Raw genomic sequence first — 18,651 nt, 5'->3', positions numbered from 1 at the left:
CTCACACACATACACCATCATCATACACAACATATACGTAGACTCATGTACTGTCTCACAGACATGCCCACAAGCACACAGTATACTCTCCCTAATTTCCCTTTCCTCCCTGCCTAATGGAGTGTGGAGACCTATTTCAAAGTGATCCAGCCCTGTATGATGGAGGGAGGGGAAAAGAGAAAGGGCTGGAAACCAGCCTTCATTACCCCCCACCATCATCACCACCTCCCTCCAGCAGAAGGCGGGCAGTCACTGAAGGACACAGGACTTTAAGGAAACCCATGTAAATCTCAACAGCCTTCGAGATAGGCTTCTGGTTCCAGCAATGGCTCGGATGACCTGTGAAATCCTGGCTTTTCTCCTCGCTGTCTCGGGCTGGGTACTGGTCTGCTCCACCCTGCCTACTGACTACTGGAAGGTTTCCTCCATCGATGGCACGGTCATTACTACAGCCACCTTTTGGTCCAACCTCTGGAAGACCTGCGTGACTGATTCCACTGGAGTCTCCAACTGTAAGGACTTCCCCTCCATGCTGGCCCTAGAGGGTATGTAGGAGGGCATTTCTCAGTCTGCCATCCCTTTTACTGGTTTCAGTCGCTTTTCTGCATGCTGGGATCCAGCAGGGCAGCAATGGAATGGAAACCTCAGGATGCATTCTAGCTGAAAGTGACGTTGCCGGACAATGGGACATTACTTAATGATAATAATAATACTTACAATTTTTATAGTGCTATTGGACATATGCAGTGCTGTACAATGGGGAGAAATATTCAGGTACGATAAATCCCTTCCCCAGAGAATTTACAATCTAAGTTAGTACCTGAAGCAATGGAGGATGAAGTAATTTTCCAAGGTCACAAGGAGTGTCAGTGGGAGATGCCAGGCTAGTTGTGTACAGAACAGGTACCTCCAAGGCTACAGTGTTCATTTCTTCTCTGCGGGAGCTGAGTGTCCAGCAAACTGTACATTGAGGTAGAGTTGAGGAGCAGAAGGAAAAATCATTATTTTCTATTCCTATTCTGTCTTTCAGGCACTGCAAAGCGGATTACATAGGGTTTGTCAACATCACAAGAACACTTTCATACCGGTAGTGCAGCTCACACCCTGAGCTTCTTTTTCCATTGCCACCCTTTAGTAAGTGAGTGAAAAAGTGGTGCACAAGCAGGAAACGGAGGCAGATGGGAGCCAGGCAGAGTCCCGTAAGGACAGCACCCACAGGGATCATCCTTATGCGGAGACTTTAATCATGGTGGGAGAGGGGAGAGTCAGAAATTCATGAATGCCCAGAAAGAATGGTACTCTAGAATGAATTCTTATTAGAATAATATTCTCCATGCTGTGTCTCTTCTATGTATGCATATCCAGCTCATTCAATCTAGCATCTACTGGGGATTTACTCTAGAAAAGATATGTATGTTATGATTCAAGGAAATTATTTGCAACATGTGCTCAAGGTCTTAAAGTTATTGTTATGAAGGAACAGTTCTTATAAACAGGCAATACCACCACTTCAGTGGGACACCCTATGGTGGTGGGAGCTGTGGAAAGAGGATCTTCTAAGGAGAGTGTTCTTGTAACAAGGATTGCTTGTCTTACACAGACTCCTACATACACACTGACCCCAGCTGGAGGAAAAGGCAGGTCTCCTTTAATGAGCCTAGGCACACTGATCCCGATCTGAAGAAAGAGCAGGTCTCCTTTCTCACCCTCTTGCTTTTCCCTCTAGTTTTCTGGGTATAGGAGTGTTCCTGCTCTCCCTGGGAGAGAGTCCATAAATCATGCTTTATAGATTCCTCAGGGTTAATTGCCCCATTCACCAGCACCTTAATGAGTTAATTAACACCTAAATAGCCTCACTAAATTATAGCAGTCAGGGAGCAAAAGTTTGCAGGTAGTAACTCTTTCATGGGATAAGGGGATCTCAGCTTCTGGAAATCCCAGTAATGTATCCAAAAGATTGAAGCCTTCAGTTACCTCTCCACTCACTTCTCTGACCTTGTCTGGCTCTGGCTGCAATCTAACACAGTAACATAGTAATGATGGCAGAAAAAGACCAAAGGTTCCATTCAGCCTTCGCAACAAGTTTCCTAAGGTAGTAACTAACTACAGCTCCATACAAGTTACCCCCATGTTCCTAACAGACCACCTTCACCTTCCCAGACTCCACTGGCCCTGACTGCTTTCTGACCTCCCACAGTCATCTCTCCAGCCACCTTGGTCTCATAAAACTTAATGGAGTTGGGATTTTATGAGCTAGCCTTTTTTTCACTTAAATAATATTTTATTTGAAGATCATTTATAGAGGTGACACTCACTTTAAAGTGTATGGGAAAATTCATTGTGTTGAAATTTTAAATTATTCAATTAGAACACTTGTTCTTTTTCTATAATTACATTGATTTTGGGTGCATTATTCAGGGGTGGAATAACGACTGCTTCATGGAACAATTAGTTCAGGAACCAAGAAGAGAGGGAGCTATTTTAGATTTAATTCTTAGTGGAACAGAGGATTTGGTGAGAGAGGTAACGGTTGGTGGGGCTGCTTGGCAATAGCGATCGTAACATGATCAAATTTAAACTAATAACTGAAAGGGGGACAATAAGTAAATCTGCAGCTCTAAAACTAAACTTTCAAAAGGGAAACTTTGATAAAATGAGGAAAATAATTAGAAAAAAACTGAAAGGTGCAGCTGCAAAGGTTAAAAGTGTTCAACAGGCTTGGACATTGTTTAAAAATACAATCCTAGAGGCGCAGTCCATATGTATTCCACACATTAAGAAAGGTGGAAGGAAGACAAAACGATTACCGTCATGGTTAAAAGGTGAAGTAAAAGAGGCTATTTTAGCCAAAAAAGACATCCTTCAAAAATTTAAAGAAGGATCAATCTGAAGAAAATAGGATAAAACATAAGCATTGTCAAGCTAAGTGTAAAACATTGATAAGACAGGCAAAGAGAGAATTTGAAAAGAAGTTGGTCATAGTGGCAAAAACTCATAATAAAAACTTTTAAAAATATATCTGAAGCAAGAAACCTATGAGGGAGTCGGTTGGACCATTAGATGACAGAGGGGTTAAAGGTGCTCTTAGGGAAGATAAGGCCAAGCAGAAAGACTAAATGAATACTTTGCTGCCGTGCTTACTAATGAGGATGTTGGGGAGACACTGGTTCCAGAGATGGTTTTCAAGGATGTTGAGTCAGATGAACTGAAGCAAATCACTTTGAACCTGGAAGATGTAGTAGGCCAGATTGACAAAATAAAGAGTAGCAAATCACCTGGACCAGATGGTATGCATCCTAGGGTAATGAAGGAACTAAAAAATGAAAGTTCACATCTATTAGTTAAAATCATCCATTGTACCTAAAGACTGGAGGGTGGCCATTGTAACCCCAATATTTAAAAAGGGTGTCGGGGCAATCCGGGAAACTATAGACCAGTGAGCCTGACTTCAGTGCTGGGAAAAATAGTGGAAAGTATTCTGAAGATAAACATCTCAGAGCATATAGAAAGACATGGTTTAATGGAACACAGTCAACATGGACTTACCCAAGGGAAGACTTGCCTCACAAATCTGCTTCACTTTTTTGAAGAGGTTAATAAACATGTGGATTTTCAGAAGGCATTTAAAGTCCCTCATGAGAGGCTTCTAAGAAAACTAAAAAGTCATGGGATAGGTGGCGATGTCCTTTCGTGGATTGCAAACTGGTTAAAAGACAGGAAACAGAGAGTAGGATTAAATGGTCAATTTTCTCAGTGGAAAAGGGTAAACAGTGGAGTGCCTCAGGGATTTGTACATGGACCCATGCTTTTCAATATATTTATAAATAATCTGGAAAGGAATACGACGAGTGAGGTCATCAAATTAGCAGATGATACAAAATTATTCAGGGTAGTTAAATCAAAAGTGGATTATGATAAATTGCAGGAGGACCTTGCAAGACTGGAAGATTGCGCATCCAAATGGCAGATGAAATTTAATGTGGACAAGTGCAAGGTGATGCCTATAGGGAAAAATAACCCTTGCTGTAGTTACACAATGTTAGGTTCCATATTAGGAGCTACCACCCAAGAAAGAGATCTAGGCATCATAGTGGATAACACATTGAAATCGTCGGTTCAGTGAGCTGCTGCAGTCAAAAAAGCAAACATAATGTTAGGAATTATTAGGAAGGGAATGGTTAATAGAACGGAAAATGTCATAATGCCTCTGTATCGCTCCATGGTGAGACCGCACCTTGAATACTGTGTACAATTCTGGTCACCGCATCTCAATAAAGATATAATTGCGATGGAGAAGGTACAGAGAAGGGCAACCAAAATGATAAGGGGATGGAACAGCTCCCCTATGAGGAAAGGCTGAAGAGGTTAGGGCTGTTCAGCCTGGAGGAGAGACAGCTGAGGGGGGATATGATAGAGGTCTTTAGAATTATGAGAGGTCTAGAACGGGTAGATGTGAATAGGTTATTTACTCTTTCGGATAATAGAAGGACTAGGGGGTACTCCATGAAGTTTCCAAGTAGCACATTTAAAACTAATCAGAGAAAACTCTTTTTCGCTCAATGCACAATTTAGCTCGGGAATTGTTGCTAGAGGATGTGGTTAGTGCAGTTAATGTAGCTGGGTTTAAAAAAGGATTGGATATGTTCTTGGAGGAGAAGTCCATTAACGGCTATTAATCAAGTTTACTTAGGGAATAGCCACTGCTATTACTGGCATCAGTAGCATGGGATCTTCTTAGTGTTTGGGTACTTGCCAGGTACTTGTAGCCTGAATTGGCCACTAGGGATGTGAATCGTTTTTCAACGATTAAAATTATCGTCCGATAATTTTAATATCGTCTTAAATCGTTATAGAACACAATACAATAGAAATTCTAACGATTTATCATTAAAAATCGTTAAATCGTGTTAGTGCGCACTAACGGGAGTTAGTGCGCACTAACTCCCATTAGTGCGCACTAACAGAAAATGATACAAATTGACACTTTCCAGGTCAGTAAAGGTCAGTTAGGAATGAATATGTGTTCCTATTGGCTGGCTGCCCTCTTATCTATTGATGTTACCAAGGTTTCCACTGAGGTGATGGTTGGGGGGATGGGAAATGGAACTGGAAACTCACGAACACCAACAGAAAATGAAACAAAGTGTTGACACTTCCCAGGTCAGTAAAGGGTCACTTAGGAATGAATATGTATTCCTATTGGCTGGCTGTGCTCTTATCTATTGATGTTACCAAAGTTCCCACTGAGGTAATGGTTGGGGGGATGTGAAATGGAAACAGTTGGAAGCTTGACAAAAAAAGTAATGTGATGATCATCACTCATGTGACTAGAACTTGTTTGTTTATTATTTTTGTTAGCAGGCATGTGAAATGCTAGTGCATGTTGAATTTGCCAATCACTGTGCATTTTAGAAAGGTGGTCCTGGCTGGAACTATTATACACAGTTCAGATATATGTGGTAATTGATTGTTGGTAATTGTATTTTTTAAGTAGCCACACTGGCCACCAGTATGTTTACTTTTCCTCCTACTTAACTCACTAGCTCAACTTTATAAGAAGGGCTTCTCTGCTTGTGTGTTGCTTTTGTTTGGTGTGAGGAGAGCAGAAACATCAGATCTTTATTCAATCTACTACAGTCAGGCAGCTCCCCCCTGTCTGTGAAGCCAGCCTCTCACTAATGCAGGCAGGATAGGGCACTGCATGCAGGAAGATCACAACACCCCTGGTGTCAGGGTTAGGGCACTGTGTGCAGGAAGATCACAACAGTCCTGGTATTAATAGGGATAGGGCACTGTGTGTACATGAAGATCACAACACCCCTGGTATCAGGGTTAGGGCACAAGTTCTAGTCACATTGACTGATCACATTACTTTTTTTGTCAAGCTACCAACTGTTTCCATTTCCCATCCCCCATATACTGTCAGTGGGAACCTTGGTAACATGAATAAATAAGAGGGCAGCCAATAGGAATACATATTCATTCCTAAACTGACCTTAACTGACCTGGCTACCGGTCCATATCATCTTAACAATCGTTGAAAAATCGTTAAAAATCGTTTTTTCCGATTAGTGCGCACTAACTCCCGTTAGTGCACACTAACTGGGAGTTAGTGCGCACTAATCGGAAAAAACGATTTTTAACGATTTTTTCAACGAAATAATCGTGCCAAACACGATTTTCTTCTCCTGCCACACAATTTCAATCGTTAAGACGATATGGCACACGATTCACATCCCTATTGGCCACTGTTGGAAACAGGATGCTGGGCTTGATGGACCCTTGGTCTGACCCAGTATGGCATGTTCTTATGTGGTAAGAATTTAGCCCTTGCTTTTTCCCCATCTATCTAGGACAGTGGAGAACCTATGAGGAATAAAAGAAAGCTGACTGGCAAAGCAGTGATATCCTGCACGCGGTTAAACATCTACAGCTGGGATATATCTCTGCAGTGTGGTCAGGAATAACTGAGCAGACTGGATGGACAAATTGATCTTTTACCACCATCAACTACTGTGTTACTAGAATGAAATCTCTCTTATGTCTGGAATGTCTCTTTCTCTGTTTTGTCCAGGGTATATCCAAGCCTGCAGAGGTCTGATGATTGCTGCCGTCAGTTTGGGGTTCTTTGGCTCCATTTTTGCCCTGGTGGGGATGAAATGCACCAAGATTGGGGGCTCAGACTCCACCAAAGCCAAGGTGACTTGCTTTGCCGGAATCGTATTCATATTCTGTGGTGAGTGAAGAGCAGGAATTCTGGAAGAGAGGGTAAGGTGCATGAGATCCAAAGGGGAGGACAGAAACAGACAGAGCAAGGCAGAGAGAGGGAGAGACAGACAGACAGACAGATGAGCAAGACAGAGAGAAAGAAAGAGAGGAAGAGACTGAGAAGAAAGGCCAGTCAGAGAGAGACAAACAGGGCAAGACAGAGAGGACAGACTATGTCTGTGCATGTACCTCTGGACGTGCATATCTTTGTGTGCATATCCATGGTAGGAGTGTGTGAAATTGTATGCGTGCTTTCTACACACAGTGCAGTAGTCATACTTGGAGAACTCAGTACATTTTGGCATATATTTCCAATAAGGTGACTATAGACAAAGTCTGCACCTACATTTCAGCCCGCACAAACCAACATGATCATCAATCAACCAGTACTTGCACAGTTTTTGTTCAAAGATCAAGTGTCTGTGCAGATAAAAAGTCTGCGATGTTCAGACATCATATTAAAATCTGGAGCACCTTCCCCAAATTGTTTAGACACCCCCCCCCCCCCCCCCCCCCCCATTAAAAGTTCCTTAGCTGTTGTTGGCCTATACCCGGCCATCTCCTTGATCTACGGCATGTGCTGTTACATGCATGGAGTCCATCCAGGAACTGAAGTACTGTTAATGTTACCTCTACCCTCCGCATGCAGGTCTCTGTGCCATGTCTGGGGTCTCCCTCTATGCTCACCGCATCACCTCGGAGTTCTTTGACCCGACCTTCCTGGCGCAGAAGTATGAGCTGGGCGCGGCGCTCTTCATCGGCTGGGCAGGCTCCTCACTGTGCATTGTTGGTGGCGCCGCCTTCTGCTTCTCCATGTTGGAGGAGGGTGGGGGTCCCAGGTAATGCTATTTATCCTGCTAATACTGATTAGTGCTATGGAAAAGCACTAAATAAATCCAGGGGGAGGTGAAAGGAGTGACATTGCAAAATAGCAGTAATTCAGTATTATAAAGCATTTCCTTTCCAAATCCAGATTTTGTTTTGTTAACAAATGCTTGCAAATCTATCCTGCAACCATAGCTGAGGTGGAATTGATAGTGCCTATTTTCATACAGTGAGAAAGCCATGGTTATCACCCTGTTAAGAGTAGGATACATTAGAGCATTAGGAAAAAATGACTCACTCCAGCATACACAGGGAGTCAATGACAAAGCCAGGGATTATAGCTAAGGCACAGAGATAAAGTGACTCCCCCGAGGTCTCAGAAAAAGCGCTAGGGACTGAGATGAAAATTAGAGCTGACCACAGGGAGACAGTGAATTACCTAAGGTCTCTCTCACACATACACACACACACACACAGAGTCAGTGATAGAACTGAGTTACAGGGGAAACAGTGAAATCCTCCCTTCCCTTACCCCAAGGTTCCACACAGAGCATCAGGGACAGAGCCGGGAGTTAGAGCTGAGGCACAGGGAGACAGTGAATTACCTAAGGTCTCTCTCACACATACACACACACACACACACACACAGAGTCAGTGATAGAACTGAGTTACAGGGGAAACAGTGAAATCCTCCCTTCCCTTACCCCAAGGTTCCACACAGAGCATCAGGGACAGAGCCGGGAATTAGAGCTGAGGCACAGGGAGACAGTGAATTACCTAAGGTCTCTCTCACACATACACACACACACACACACACACACACAGAGTCAGTGATAGAACTGAGTTACAGGGGAAACAGTGAAATCCTCCCTTCCCTTACCCCAAGGTTCCACACAGAGCATCAGGGACAGAGCCGGGAATTAGAGCTGAGGCACAGGGAGACAGTGAATTACCTAAGGTCTCTCTCACACATACACACACACACACACACACACACACACACACAGAGTCAGTGATAGAACTGAGTTACAGGGGAAACAGTGAAATCCTCCCTTCCCTTACCCCAAGGTTCCACACAGAGCATCAGGGACAGAGCCGGGAATTAGAGCTGAGGCACAGGGAGACAGTAAGTCTCCTTAAGTTATACACACAGAGCGTCAAGGATAGAGCCAGAGATTAGAGCTGAGGCACAGGGAGACAATGAGTCCCCTGAGATCATACTCAGACAGTGATGGAGCCGCTTATTAGACTCATGAGTTTCAGTCTCTTATCCCAGTAATAATTACATTATGTGCATATGTACTGTATGTGTGTGTGCATTTGAATACATTTCAGGATGGGATACTCCTACAACGGAGCCGCCTCTGTAAAGTCATCTCGACGCAAGGATCCAGACCACGGAATAGATCGGAAAACGGGTCCAGGCCTTCCCCGACACTTTGACAAAAATGCCTACGTTTGACGCTGGAGGGTTCCAGTTCCTGCCCTGGCTGCATTTTCTCCACCTCAGCCTCACACCTCCAGATCTCCACCCTTGCCCAGGCTGTAACCAGAAAACGTGCTCACATCTGTATCGTATCAGGAGCGGGCAACAGCCATCTCCAACACCTTTTTATAGAAGTCACATGTATTTTATTTAATCTTTATTTCACACAATAAAACTAATTTTTTTGATTTACAAGACAGTGTCCCACATTCATTTACAGAACAGATGGCAGGAATCAGAAATGTCTCTTACAAATTATTTTTGATGAAAGAGAAGAAATGAGCTAAAATAATTCTATGTACATATATAGACACCAACAAACATAGGAAAAAACATCAACAGTTTAAACAACAACTTTAAGATGGTATCATGAGCTGCAACTAATCAGTGATTAGCTCTCTGCACATTTGCTCATGAGGTCCTTCAGCTCCTCCCACACAGGCCTCCATTGTCAGAGAAGGCCCCTCCCCCTTCTAGCCACTCTGTATTCTTGGCTAGCCCTGTGGAGAAGGGAGAATTCATTAGCAAAATATATGCCTACAGATATCATGATATACCGTTCTGGGAGGAGAGAAGACGGGTGCTTCTATCTAAACTAAGATCTGGAGTATGACTCTTGTAGACCATAAGAGTCATCTCTCGTGGCACCTCAACGGCAGCAGTACTAGCTACATTTCTCAAAATAACAAGACGCCAGGTTCTTATTTCTATTTCATATTTTTATCTAATTTATAGGTCCCCATTCTTTACTGTGCCCCTAACATATTTGATATATTATATTTTTATATTATTTTGCTATGCCCTGTTTCAAAAATCTCCTTCCCTGAGGCTATGCTGTAGTCATGCATTACATGTATTAATAGGATGTCTTCTTGGGGGTTTTGAGTATGATCTGCACAACAGCACTCTCCCCTCTCCCCAAATTTCTCAGAATCATAACAACAGGAGGAGCTAAGGAGGAGCTTTCAAAAACTTCATTAACATTAAAATATATCTGCAGGAATGTAGATGAGGTAAAATGTCTTCAGCAAAAGGCAACATTTGAACGCAAGATCAGAGGGGCAAGGGAGTGTTATCCAAAGGTGTGCACTTTTTGGCCACCTGCTCCAAAAGGCCTTCCCAATATCTGGAAACACAGCTAATCAGCTACAACTTCCATGCAGCAAGCTCCATCTCATGCTAGAAAGGTATCGGAGCTCTGCAGTCCAAATGGCAGCAGAAACCAGGCTTTTACCCCTATAGAAAGTTGCTTTTTTAAATATCTTTTTGCAATTTTTTGCCCAAATTCCATTTTCTAAAGTCTTGAGGGAAGAAAGTTCCATCACCAGAGGAGCAGAGTTCTGCAAGCTGTAGGAGGTGCGTACAATGATACAGTTCATCTCTTGGGAAGAATGGTAATTTAGGGACATAAGTTGATTACCATATTTCAGGTTAGGAAGGAATTATTTTGTTCATTGCACTGTGGAATTGACTGAATGCAGAGAATGTGGGTGTGTGGTTTCTCCCATATCCTTATAGACTAATCATTAATCAAATTAATGAAGCAACCAGAGTAATTGCCCTTATACAGTGTGCTGGCCTTCTACAACGAGGGAAATTATCTGAAGATGCAGCTGTCTACAACTATGTCCCCATTGATTAAATGTACATCTAGCATTATGCACAATAGTCATGAAATAATAATTTGACCATGCATTCTGGATTTTTTTTGGCTTGTTTGGCAGAAACTGATTCTCCAGTTCATCTTTTTCTGAGATATTTTAAGGATTGCCAACGGGACCCATGGCTGTATCACAGGACTAGGAAAGGACCAGATGGAAAATGGGGAACTGTGGAAAGCAGCAGCCATGGGTCTTTATAGAACAGAAACGTTGCTCATGCTGTGAATCATCCCCCAGACCCTCTCTATTCTCCCCTTTCTCTTCTTTCACGCCAGAAATCCTCCTCATGTTTCTCATCCAGTGGCAGGAGCTCACTTCCCATAGACACTTTCATCGCTGTATGCCACATACAGGAAGAAGTCCTCCTCATGGTTGTCCTGACAAGGAGAGAGATGAACAGGTAACTTACAGTGAAATAGTGTTATACTGTGACAGGGCATAGTGCTATCCTATGATACAGTGCGGTAGTGTGACATAGTGATACATACATATTAGCCAGTGTTCAGTATAACTGTGGGGCTAAGGTCTAGCAGGACATGGTCAGGTAAACAGGCGCAAGCTACTGACAGCCTTACCTCGTACAGCTGACCCATGGTGGCACTGGTTGGGGGGATGGTGTTGTTGACGAAGAAGAAGAGTGCATCCTCAGGCCGCAGGTGCACCCGCTTCCGGATGAGGAAGTAAAACTGTCCGACTGCAACGGCAGAGAGACAGAGGAAGAGGGAGAGAAGCAGTGAGAAGAGTGCTGAATGTGATATGTCACTCATGCTGAATGTGATGTGCCATGTTCTGGGCATGAGATATCGCTCTTACTGAGTGAAACCCCCCCTCCCAAGAGAGAGAGGGGTAAAGAGCATGCTACCATTTAAGTGAACTGCAGCAGGGAAAAAAGAGGTCAATGCAGCTATGTAAATGAGCCGCCAGCCCAGGAAACACAGAATGAGATTGAAAAGGTTGCCAGACCCCTTACTGTGAAGTTGATTAAATGACCATTGAATAGATGAGTCAGAGACTCAGGTAGGGAATTTGCATGTCACAGCAGCCTGGACTGCTGTTGGTAACTTGCAGTGAAATATCACTTTAAATCATACAGAACTATGACTGGAAAAGTCCTACACTGGAGAATTCTGAATGAGAGAGGGATTTATGAGAGAAATGTACTGAAACAACAGTCCTAGGAAGCAAACAGATTATCACCGTGACTAACATGGGGAGTCAGATCTTTGGGTACCTTGTTCTCAGACAAAAGAGAAGAAGAAAAAAGCCAGGCAGGATGGAAGGGTGTGTGCATATTCTCTTTCCATGGTCCTGCCTGGGTCTTGGCCTTTTGGCTGAGAGAAGATGACCCAGCCAAGCTGGGTACCACTGAAAGCTGAGACTGCGGAGAGCCTGAATCATTGAACGCTAAATAAGCCATAAACCCAAGCCAGGAAAAGCCCTTCTATCAAGGGAGAGGCACTGAAGGACAGTGACAGATTGGGAGGTGACCCTGCGTCTCCCTTAAGCAAGGGGACCCCAGCCGCAGATTGAGCGGTCCCCCAGGAGGGCCTGGATTTCAGCAGCATTCCAGGAGGCTGTCAGGTCCCCCAGGAGGATGTGGACTCCAGCGACCGACCGGGAGATGGCAGTGGTTTAGATACAATGGACCTCCCCCCCCCCCCACCCTAAGCCAACACTGCCCAGCAGCCCAGTTGCATCTTTTCACATGTTTGAGACTTGGGATAAAGGCGGGAGGATAATAATAACACTTGATTAAGTGGGAACTCAAGAGGTCCCTTCTGTATGGTGATATATTGTGGGGGCCAACAACCCCAAATTGCCAAATATTAAATGTTCTTGCTACGTTGTAGAAATGTATATAGTTGTGTGGCCTGAGACTATTAACCAGGAGTATATAAATGTGCTGTTTGACATCTTATTAGTGACGTACATAGTCACGTAGAAATGTATATAGTTGTTTGGCCTGAGACTGTAACCAGGAGTATATAAATGTGCTGTATGACATCTTATTAGTGACGTACATAGTCACGTAGAAATGTATATAGTTGTGTGGCCTGAGACTATAACCAGGAGTATATAAATGTGCTGTATGACATCTTATTAGCGATGTACATAGTCACGTAGAAATGTATATAGTTGTGTGGCCTGAGACTATTAACCAGGAGTATATAAATGTGCTGTTTGACATCTTATTAGTGATGTACATAGTCACGGAGAAATGAATATATTTGTGTGGCCTGAGACTATAACCAGGAGTATATAAATGTGCTGTATGACATCTTATTAGCGATGTACATAGTCACGTAGAAATGTATATAGTTGTGTGGCCTGAGACTGTAACCAGGAGTATATAAATGTGCTGTTTGACATCTTATTAGCGATGTACATAGTCATGTAGAAATGTATATAGTTGTGTGGCCTGAGACTATTAACCAGGAGTATATAAATGTGCTGTTTGACATCTTATTAGTGATGTACATAGTCACGTAGAAATGTATATAGTTGTGTGGCCTGAGACTGTAACCAGGAGTATATAAATGTGCTGTTTGACATCTTATTAGTGATGTACATAGTCACGTAGAAATGTATATAGTTGTGAGGCCTGAGACTATAAGCAGGAGTATATAAATGTGCTGTATGACATCTTATTAGTGACGTACATAGTCACGTAGAAATGTATATAGTTGTGTGGCCTGAGACTATTAACCACGAGTATATAAATGTGCTGTATGACATCTTATTAGCGATGTACATAGTCACGTAGAAATGTATATAGCTGTGTGGCCTGAGACTATAACCAGGAGTATATAAATGTGCTGTATGACATCTTATTAGCGATGTACATAGTCACGTAGAGATGTATATAGTTGTGTGGCCTGAGACTATTAACCAGGAGTATATAAATGTGCTGTATGACATCTTATTAGCGATGTACATAGTCATGTAGAAATGTATATAGTTGTGTGGCCTGAGACTATTAACCAGGAGTATATAAATGTGCTGTTTCACATCTTATTAGCGATGTACATAGTCATGTAGAAATGTATATAGTTGTGTGGCCTGAGACTATTAACCAGGAGTATATAAATGTGCTGTTTGACATCTTATTAGTGATGTACATAGTCAAGTAGAAATGTATATAGTTGTGTGGCCTGAGACTATTAACCACGAGTATATAAATGTGCTGTATGACATCTTATTAGCGATGTACATAGTCACGTAGAAATGTATATAGTTGTGTGGCCCGAGACTGTAACCAGGAATATATAAATGTGCTGTATGACATCTTATTAGCGATGTACATAGTCACGTAGAAATGTATATAGTTGTGTGGCCCGAGACTATTAACCAGGAGTATATAAATGTGCTGTATGACATCTTATTAGCGATGTACATAGTCACGTAGAAATGTATATAGTTGTGTGGCCCGAGACTGTAACCAGGAATATATAAATGTGCTGTATGACAACTTATTAGCGATGTACATAGTCACGTAGAAATGTATATAGTTGTGTGGCCCGAGACTGTAACCAGGAGTATATAAATGTGCTGTATGACATCTTATTAGCGATGTACATAGTCACGTAGAAATGTATATAGCTGTGTGGCCTGAGACTATTAACCAGGAGTATATAAATGTGCTGTATGACATCTTATTAGCGATGTACATAGTCACGTAGAAATGTATATAGCTGTGTGGCCTGAGACTATTAACCAGGAGTATATAAATGTGCTGTTTGATATCTTATTAGCGATGTACATAGTCACGTAGAAATGTATATAGTTGTGTGGCCTGAGACTATTAACCAGGAGTATATAAATGTGCTGTATGATATCTTATTAGCGATGTACATAGTCACGTAGAAATGTATATAGTTGTGTGGCCCGAGACTGTAACCAGGAGTATATAAATGTGCTGTTTGATATCTTATTAGCGATGTACATAGTCACGTAGAAATGTATATAGTTGTGTGGCCTGAGACTATAACCAGGAGTATATAAATGTGCTGTATGACATCTTATTAGCGATGAACATAGTCACGTAGAAATGTATATGCTTGTATAGTATGATAAACTTGTATATATTTGTACATACTGCCAGCCTTGTTCATAGTCTCATTTGTTTTCCTGGGTGAAGGGAGGGAAATCTCACCCACTTACACCTTCTTCTCCAGGTGGAGGGACCAGGCGCCAAGAAAGTGAGTGCTGATGGAGTCTGCCCTAGCGGGGGCTCTCGCTAGGTCGGTCCCGGTCCCAGGAACGCCCCATGAGGTAAGTGGTGAAGGGGGCGTTACATGAGTATGATATGCCATGTCCTGAATGTGCTGCTCCCCCATGAGTATCATACTGAGAGAGGGGACACTGTGTCCATCTAGAGATGCCACTCCTAGCGAGTGTGAGCTGCCATCCATGCAGGATGTGAGGCACCCCATGTGCCGTAGGAGGTGCTGTATGCTCTCAATGAGAGACACAGGTGGGGGTTGAGACACTGAGGGCTGCCTGGGAGGTGGCTGCTTGCATTCATCACGATTCGCTGCACAACTCTAGTGGAATTGTTTGGAGGAAGGGAGCAGCTGTACTTGCAGGGGTGGATTTAAGACTATGGCAGAAAATTGCAGGTGGGGGTTTTTGACCCTGGAAATCAGAGAACAGGACGAGAGTTTCCAATTTTTGGGCAGCTTCAGAATTTGGCAGCCTAGGCCCACGGCCTATATTGCATGCACATTCCTAAGTCCAGCCTTGGTTACCTGTCAGGTCAGAGGGCACTAGGTACTTCCTTTTGTCGAGGTCCGGCACACGGGACTTGGGCGCTTTCTCTACGATGACCTGCCGGAAAAAGAGATAAAGAGGATCTTTACCAGATCAGTCAACAGAGATTCTCCATCAGGTGCACTGAAGCTGGGTTTGGATCTCTTTTTGGAGGCCAAAATCCTTAGTTCCAGTCGTGAAGAAGTACAGGGTGGGGGTGAAGGGGAATTAGGTCCTCCCCATCCCACGTCTCGACAGCAAACGTGATGTGGCACGTTCATGGATGTGCACAAATCCCTTTATCCCATGGGAATGATTATGACACATGAATCCCGTATCCAAATGCCATAGGAAAGAAGGCGGGCAGACCTGGAAAGGCTCCACGGTGAATATTGTTTTACATTGGCAAATCAAATTCATTTCTGGCTAAGAATGGAATAAAAAATGTTATTTTCAGGGACTGGTCCTCGGGTTACACATACAAATAACAAACAATTGCCCCTTCCAGTCTTACCAGCTGAAATTCTGCCTCGCTGGTTCCCTACGTCCCTGGGGAACGTGGGGGTGCTCAGGGAATAACGTCTGCTCCCCTCACCCCCCGCCTCAACCCCTTTTTAATGCCATGGGACATCACACCGAGGCTACCTACACGGACTCTGCATCCACAAAACCTTTAGGAGGGGTCTTGTGGGGAAGAGGGGTTTAAGCCTTCTCCTTTCCCGGGGAATCTTCCTGCATTATTCCGACTCCCAGAAGAAACAGCAGAGTCTGTCTGACAAGTAAGGAAACATTTCTCTCCCTATCTGTCTCTCTCTTTTTGTCTCCTTCTGTTTCCATCTCTCCATTTCTCTTTCTCATCGCTCGTCCTCTGCCTCCTTCTCTCACTCTCCTTCCCTCTGTCTCTCCTTTCCTCAGTCCCCTCCCTCCCTCCCTCTGCAGACTCACTGCACAAGACCAAGGACAAACACGGGCTTTCCTCTTTCTGTATCCTGGCCATATTGGCCCTCGCCTGGGTTTTAGAAATCAACCATTTTTTTGTCAGAGCTGCATGGTAGTCCTGGACATCCCCCTGCAGGCTGCATCCTCCTGCCCCAGAATATTCTGCCGCTGCCTGGGGTACTTACAGGCACCCTGTCAGGGTACTTTTTCCGGATTTTATCCCCTTCTTTCTTTCTGTATTCGAAAGGGTGGTCCTCCTTATACTGGAACTTCATGGCAGCTCCTGCAGCGCACAGCGCTGTCTGTCGCTCTGACTCTCTCTTTACGTCTGTCTGTGTATAGATCGGTAATTATCCTATGTATGTGTGTATGTCTCTCTGTATATGTGTGTCTGGATATCTGTCTGTCTGTATCTCTCTCTCTGTATAGGTGTCTTGATCTCTGTGTCTCTCTGTCACTGCATCTCTCTCTCTCTGTACATAGGTGTCTGGATCTCTGTCTGTCTCTATGTACGTCTCTGCCTTGTCTGTCTCTGTCTTTCTGTGTCCTTCTCCTTCTGCTATTCTGTCTCTTCCTGTTAACAATCATACAATAATCCCTCCTCTTTCCTGAGGGAGGAGAGGGGGCTGGAGAAGGGGAGGAGTACTAGAGGAAGATGTCTGGCCTCACCTGGCAATTTAAGGGCCCCCCCTCCCCCAAATACATCTATGGAATCTTCCTGAATGAAACCTTGCAGCTTTGTAATACCACCAGGACCCCTCCTCGCCCTCCCCCCCATGTCTTCGTGACTCCTCCCCTTCCTTAATCTCTTTGCATAAGGAAGAAGAAAGGGGCTGAGGCTATAATCAGAACAAAGATGCAGAGAAATACAGCCAGGCGCTCTCGGGTCTGGAGGGATAGGTTGAGCCAGCTAGGCGTTTACCCCATTGCATGATGGGACTTGTAGTTAGTTTCAGTGCCCTTTGCAGGAGTGGAGTAGTAGCCTAGTGGTCAATGCAATGGACTCTGAACCAGGGAAGACAGAGTTTAATTCCCACTCAGGGGCCACTAATGGCAAATTACCCCTCCCTCTCGCAAAAATAAATGTGGTAAATAACCTGAAGCCTCCCCTGTGGACTTTAGGAATAATGACTTTAAACAGGTAAAGTCTCCCTTGGTATTTTCAGCCCCTGAGCTCTCTGCATGTTGCTAGAATCTCCTCTGGTATTTTCAGCCACTGCTCCCATGCTCTCTGCATTTTGCTGGAGTCTCCCTTGCTATTTTCAGCCCCTGAGCTCTCTGCATGTTGCTAGAATCTCCTCTGGTATTTTCAGCCACTGCTCCCATGCTCTCTGCATTTTGCTGGAGTCTCCCTTGCTATTTTCAGCCCCTGAACTCTCTGCATGTTGCTAGAATCTCCTCTGGTATTTTCAGCCCCTGCTCCCATGCTCTCTGCATTTTGATGGAGTCTCCCTTGCTATTTTCCGCCCCTGAGCTCTCTGCATTTTGTCAGTGGTTCTCATGGTATTTTTCTCTCCTACACTCTCTGCATTTTGCTGGCCTCCTCCCTATTTTCCTGCTATTCCTGCTATTTTCAGCCCTTGCACTCTCTTCATTTTCTTGGCGTCGCCCCTTAGTATTTTCACGCCTGGGTTCTCCGCATTTTGCTGGATTCTCCCCCTGCTCTTGTCAGCCCTGAGAGCTTTGGAGATCTTTGCAAGTTTCCTGCCCAGGCTGGCTTCCCTTCCCTTTGCAGTGTTTATTACAAGAGCAGGCTTGGCAGAGAGCGACAGGAGTCTTGTGACCAGCTTACTCATTGGGAAATTCCCCTCGGCTATTCCCAAGGATAACACTAGCAGCCCCTGAACAACTGACAAAGGCCATACAGCAAAAGAAAAGAAAACAAGAACATGGGGTGCTGGCCAGAGGTTGGAAGGATCTCCACAAGGAGGGGTTCCCTTCCCCAGAAAGCTTACAGCAAACGCTGGCAACTGTACAGATTTGACCAAATCTTGTTAATATTAAATCTGTTGTCAGTTTGTAAAGACAAATCATGTGGGTGGTAAGAAGAGGTCCCTGCATGAAAGAGCTTAGTATCTTAGCCTTGAACAAAAAGAAATGAGTGGGAGTGGGCATCCCCGGGTCTGTTTCTGTCTGTACGTCTCTCTATTAGTCCCTGCGGAGGTCTTAGGCCGGGCTCTGCTATGCGTGGTGCACTGCTGCCATCCTGTTTCCTCTTGCAGA

General features: G+C 44.0%; 2 protein-coding genes across 4 annotated transcripts; one reads left to right on the top strand and one right to left on the bottom strand.

Moving 5' to 3' along the window:
* The first annotated feature begins 117 nt into the window (after positions 1-117).
* Positions 118-9,271, top strand: LOC115078224 (claudin-10-like). Of its 3 annotated transcripts, none has more exons than XM_029581002.1 (4): positions 118-545; positions 6,575-6,699; positions 7,418-7,607; positions 8,929-9,271. In XM_029581002.1, exons 1-4 carry the CDS (start codon positions 326-328, stop codon positions 8,961-8,963), a joined length of 570 nt encoding a protein of 189 aa, XP_029436862.1. In that variant the 5' UTR covers positions 118-325; the 3' UTR covers positions 8,964-9,271. The 3 variants fall into 3 exon arrangements, with proteins under 3 accessions (XP_029436862.1, XP_029436861.1, XP_029436860.1); XM_029581001.1 differs by having other exon boundaries at positions 120-512; positions 6,575-6,736; XM_029581000.1 differs by having other exon boundaries at positions 124-545; positions 6,575-6,736.
* GABARAPL1 (GABA type A receptor associated protein like 1) lies at positions 9,222-17,080 on the bottom strand. Its single transcript, XM_029581003.1, has 4 exons — positions 16,614-17,080; positions 15,489-15,567; positions 11,316-11,434; positions 9,222-11,117 (listed from the first exon to the last, which is right to left on the bottom strand). Exons 1-4 carry the CDS (start codon positions 16,701-16,703, stop codon positions 11,052-11,054), a joined length of 354 nt encoding a protein of 117 aa, XP_029436863.1. The 5' UTR covers positions 16,704-17,080; the 3' UTR covers positions 9,222-11,051.
* Positions 17,081-18,651: the final 1,571 nt, after the last annotated feature.

This window comes from Rhinatrema bivittatum, chromosome 16, assembly GCF_901001135.1.
Source record: "Rhinatrema bivittatum chromosome 16, aRhiBiv1.1, whole genome shotgun sequence".
NCBI classification, from domain to species: Eukaryota; Metazoa; Chordata; class Amphibia; order Gymnophiona; family Rhinatrematidae; genus Rhinatrema; species Rhinatrema bivittatum.
Note: the sequence above shows the minus strand (reverse complement) of the source record. Positions and strands in the feature narration are given on the sequence as shown.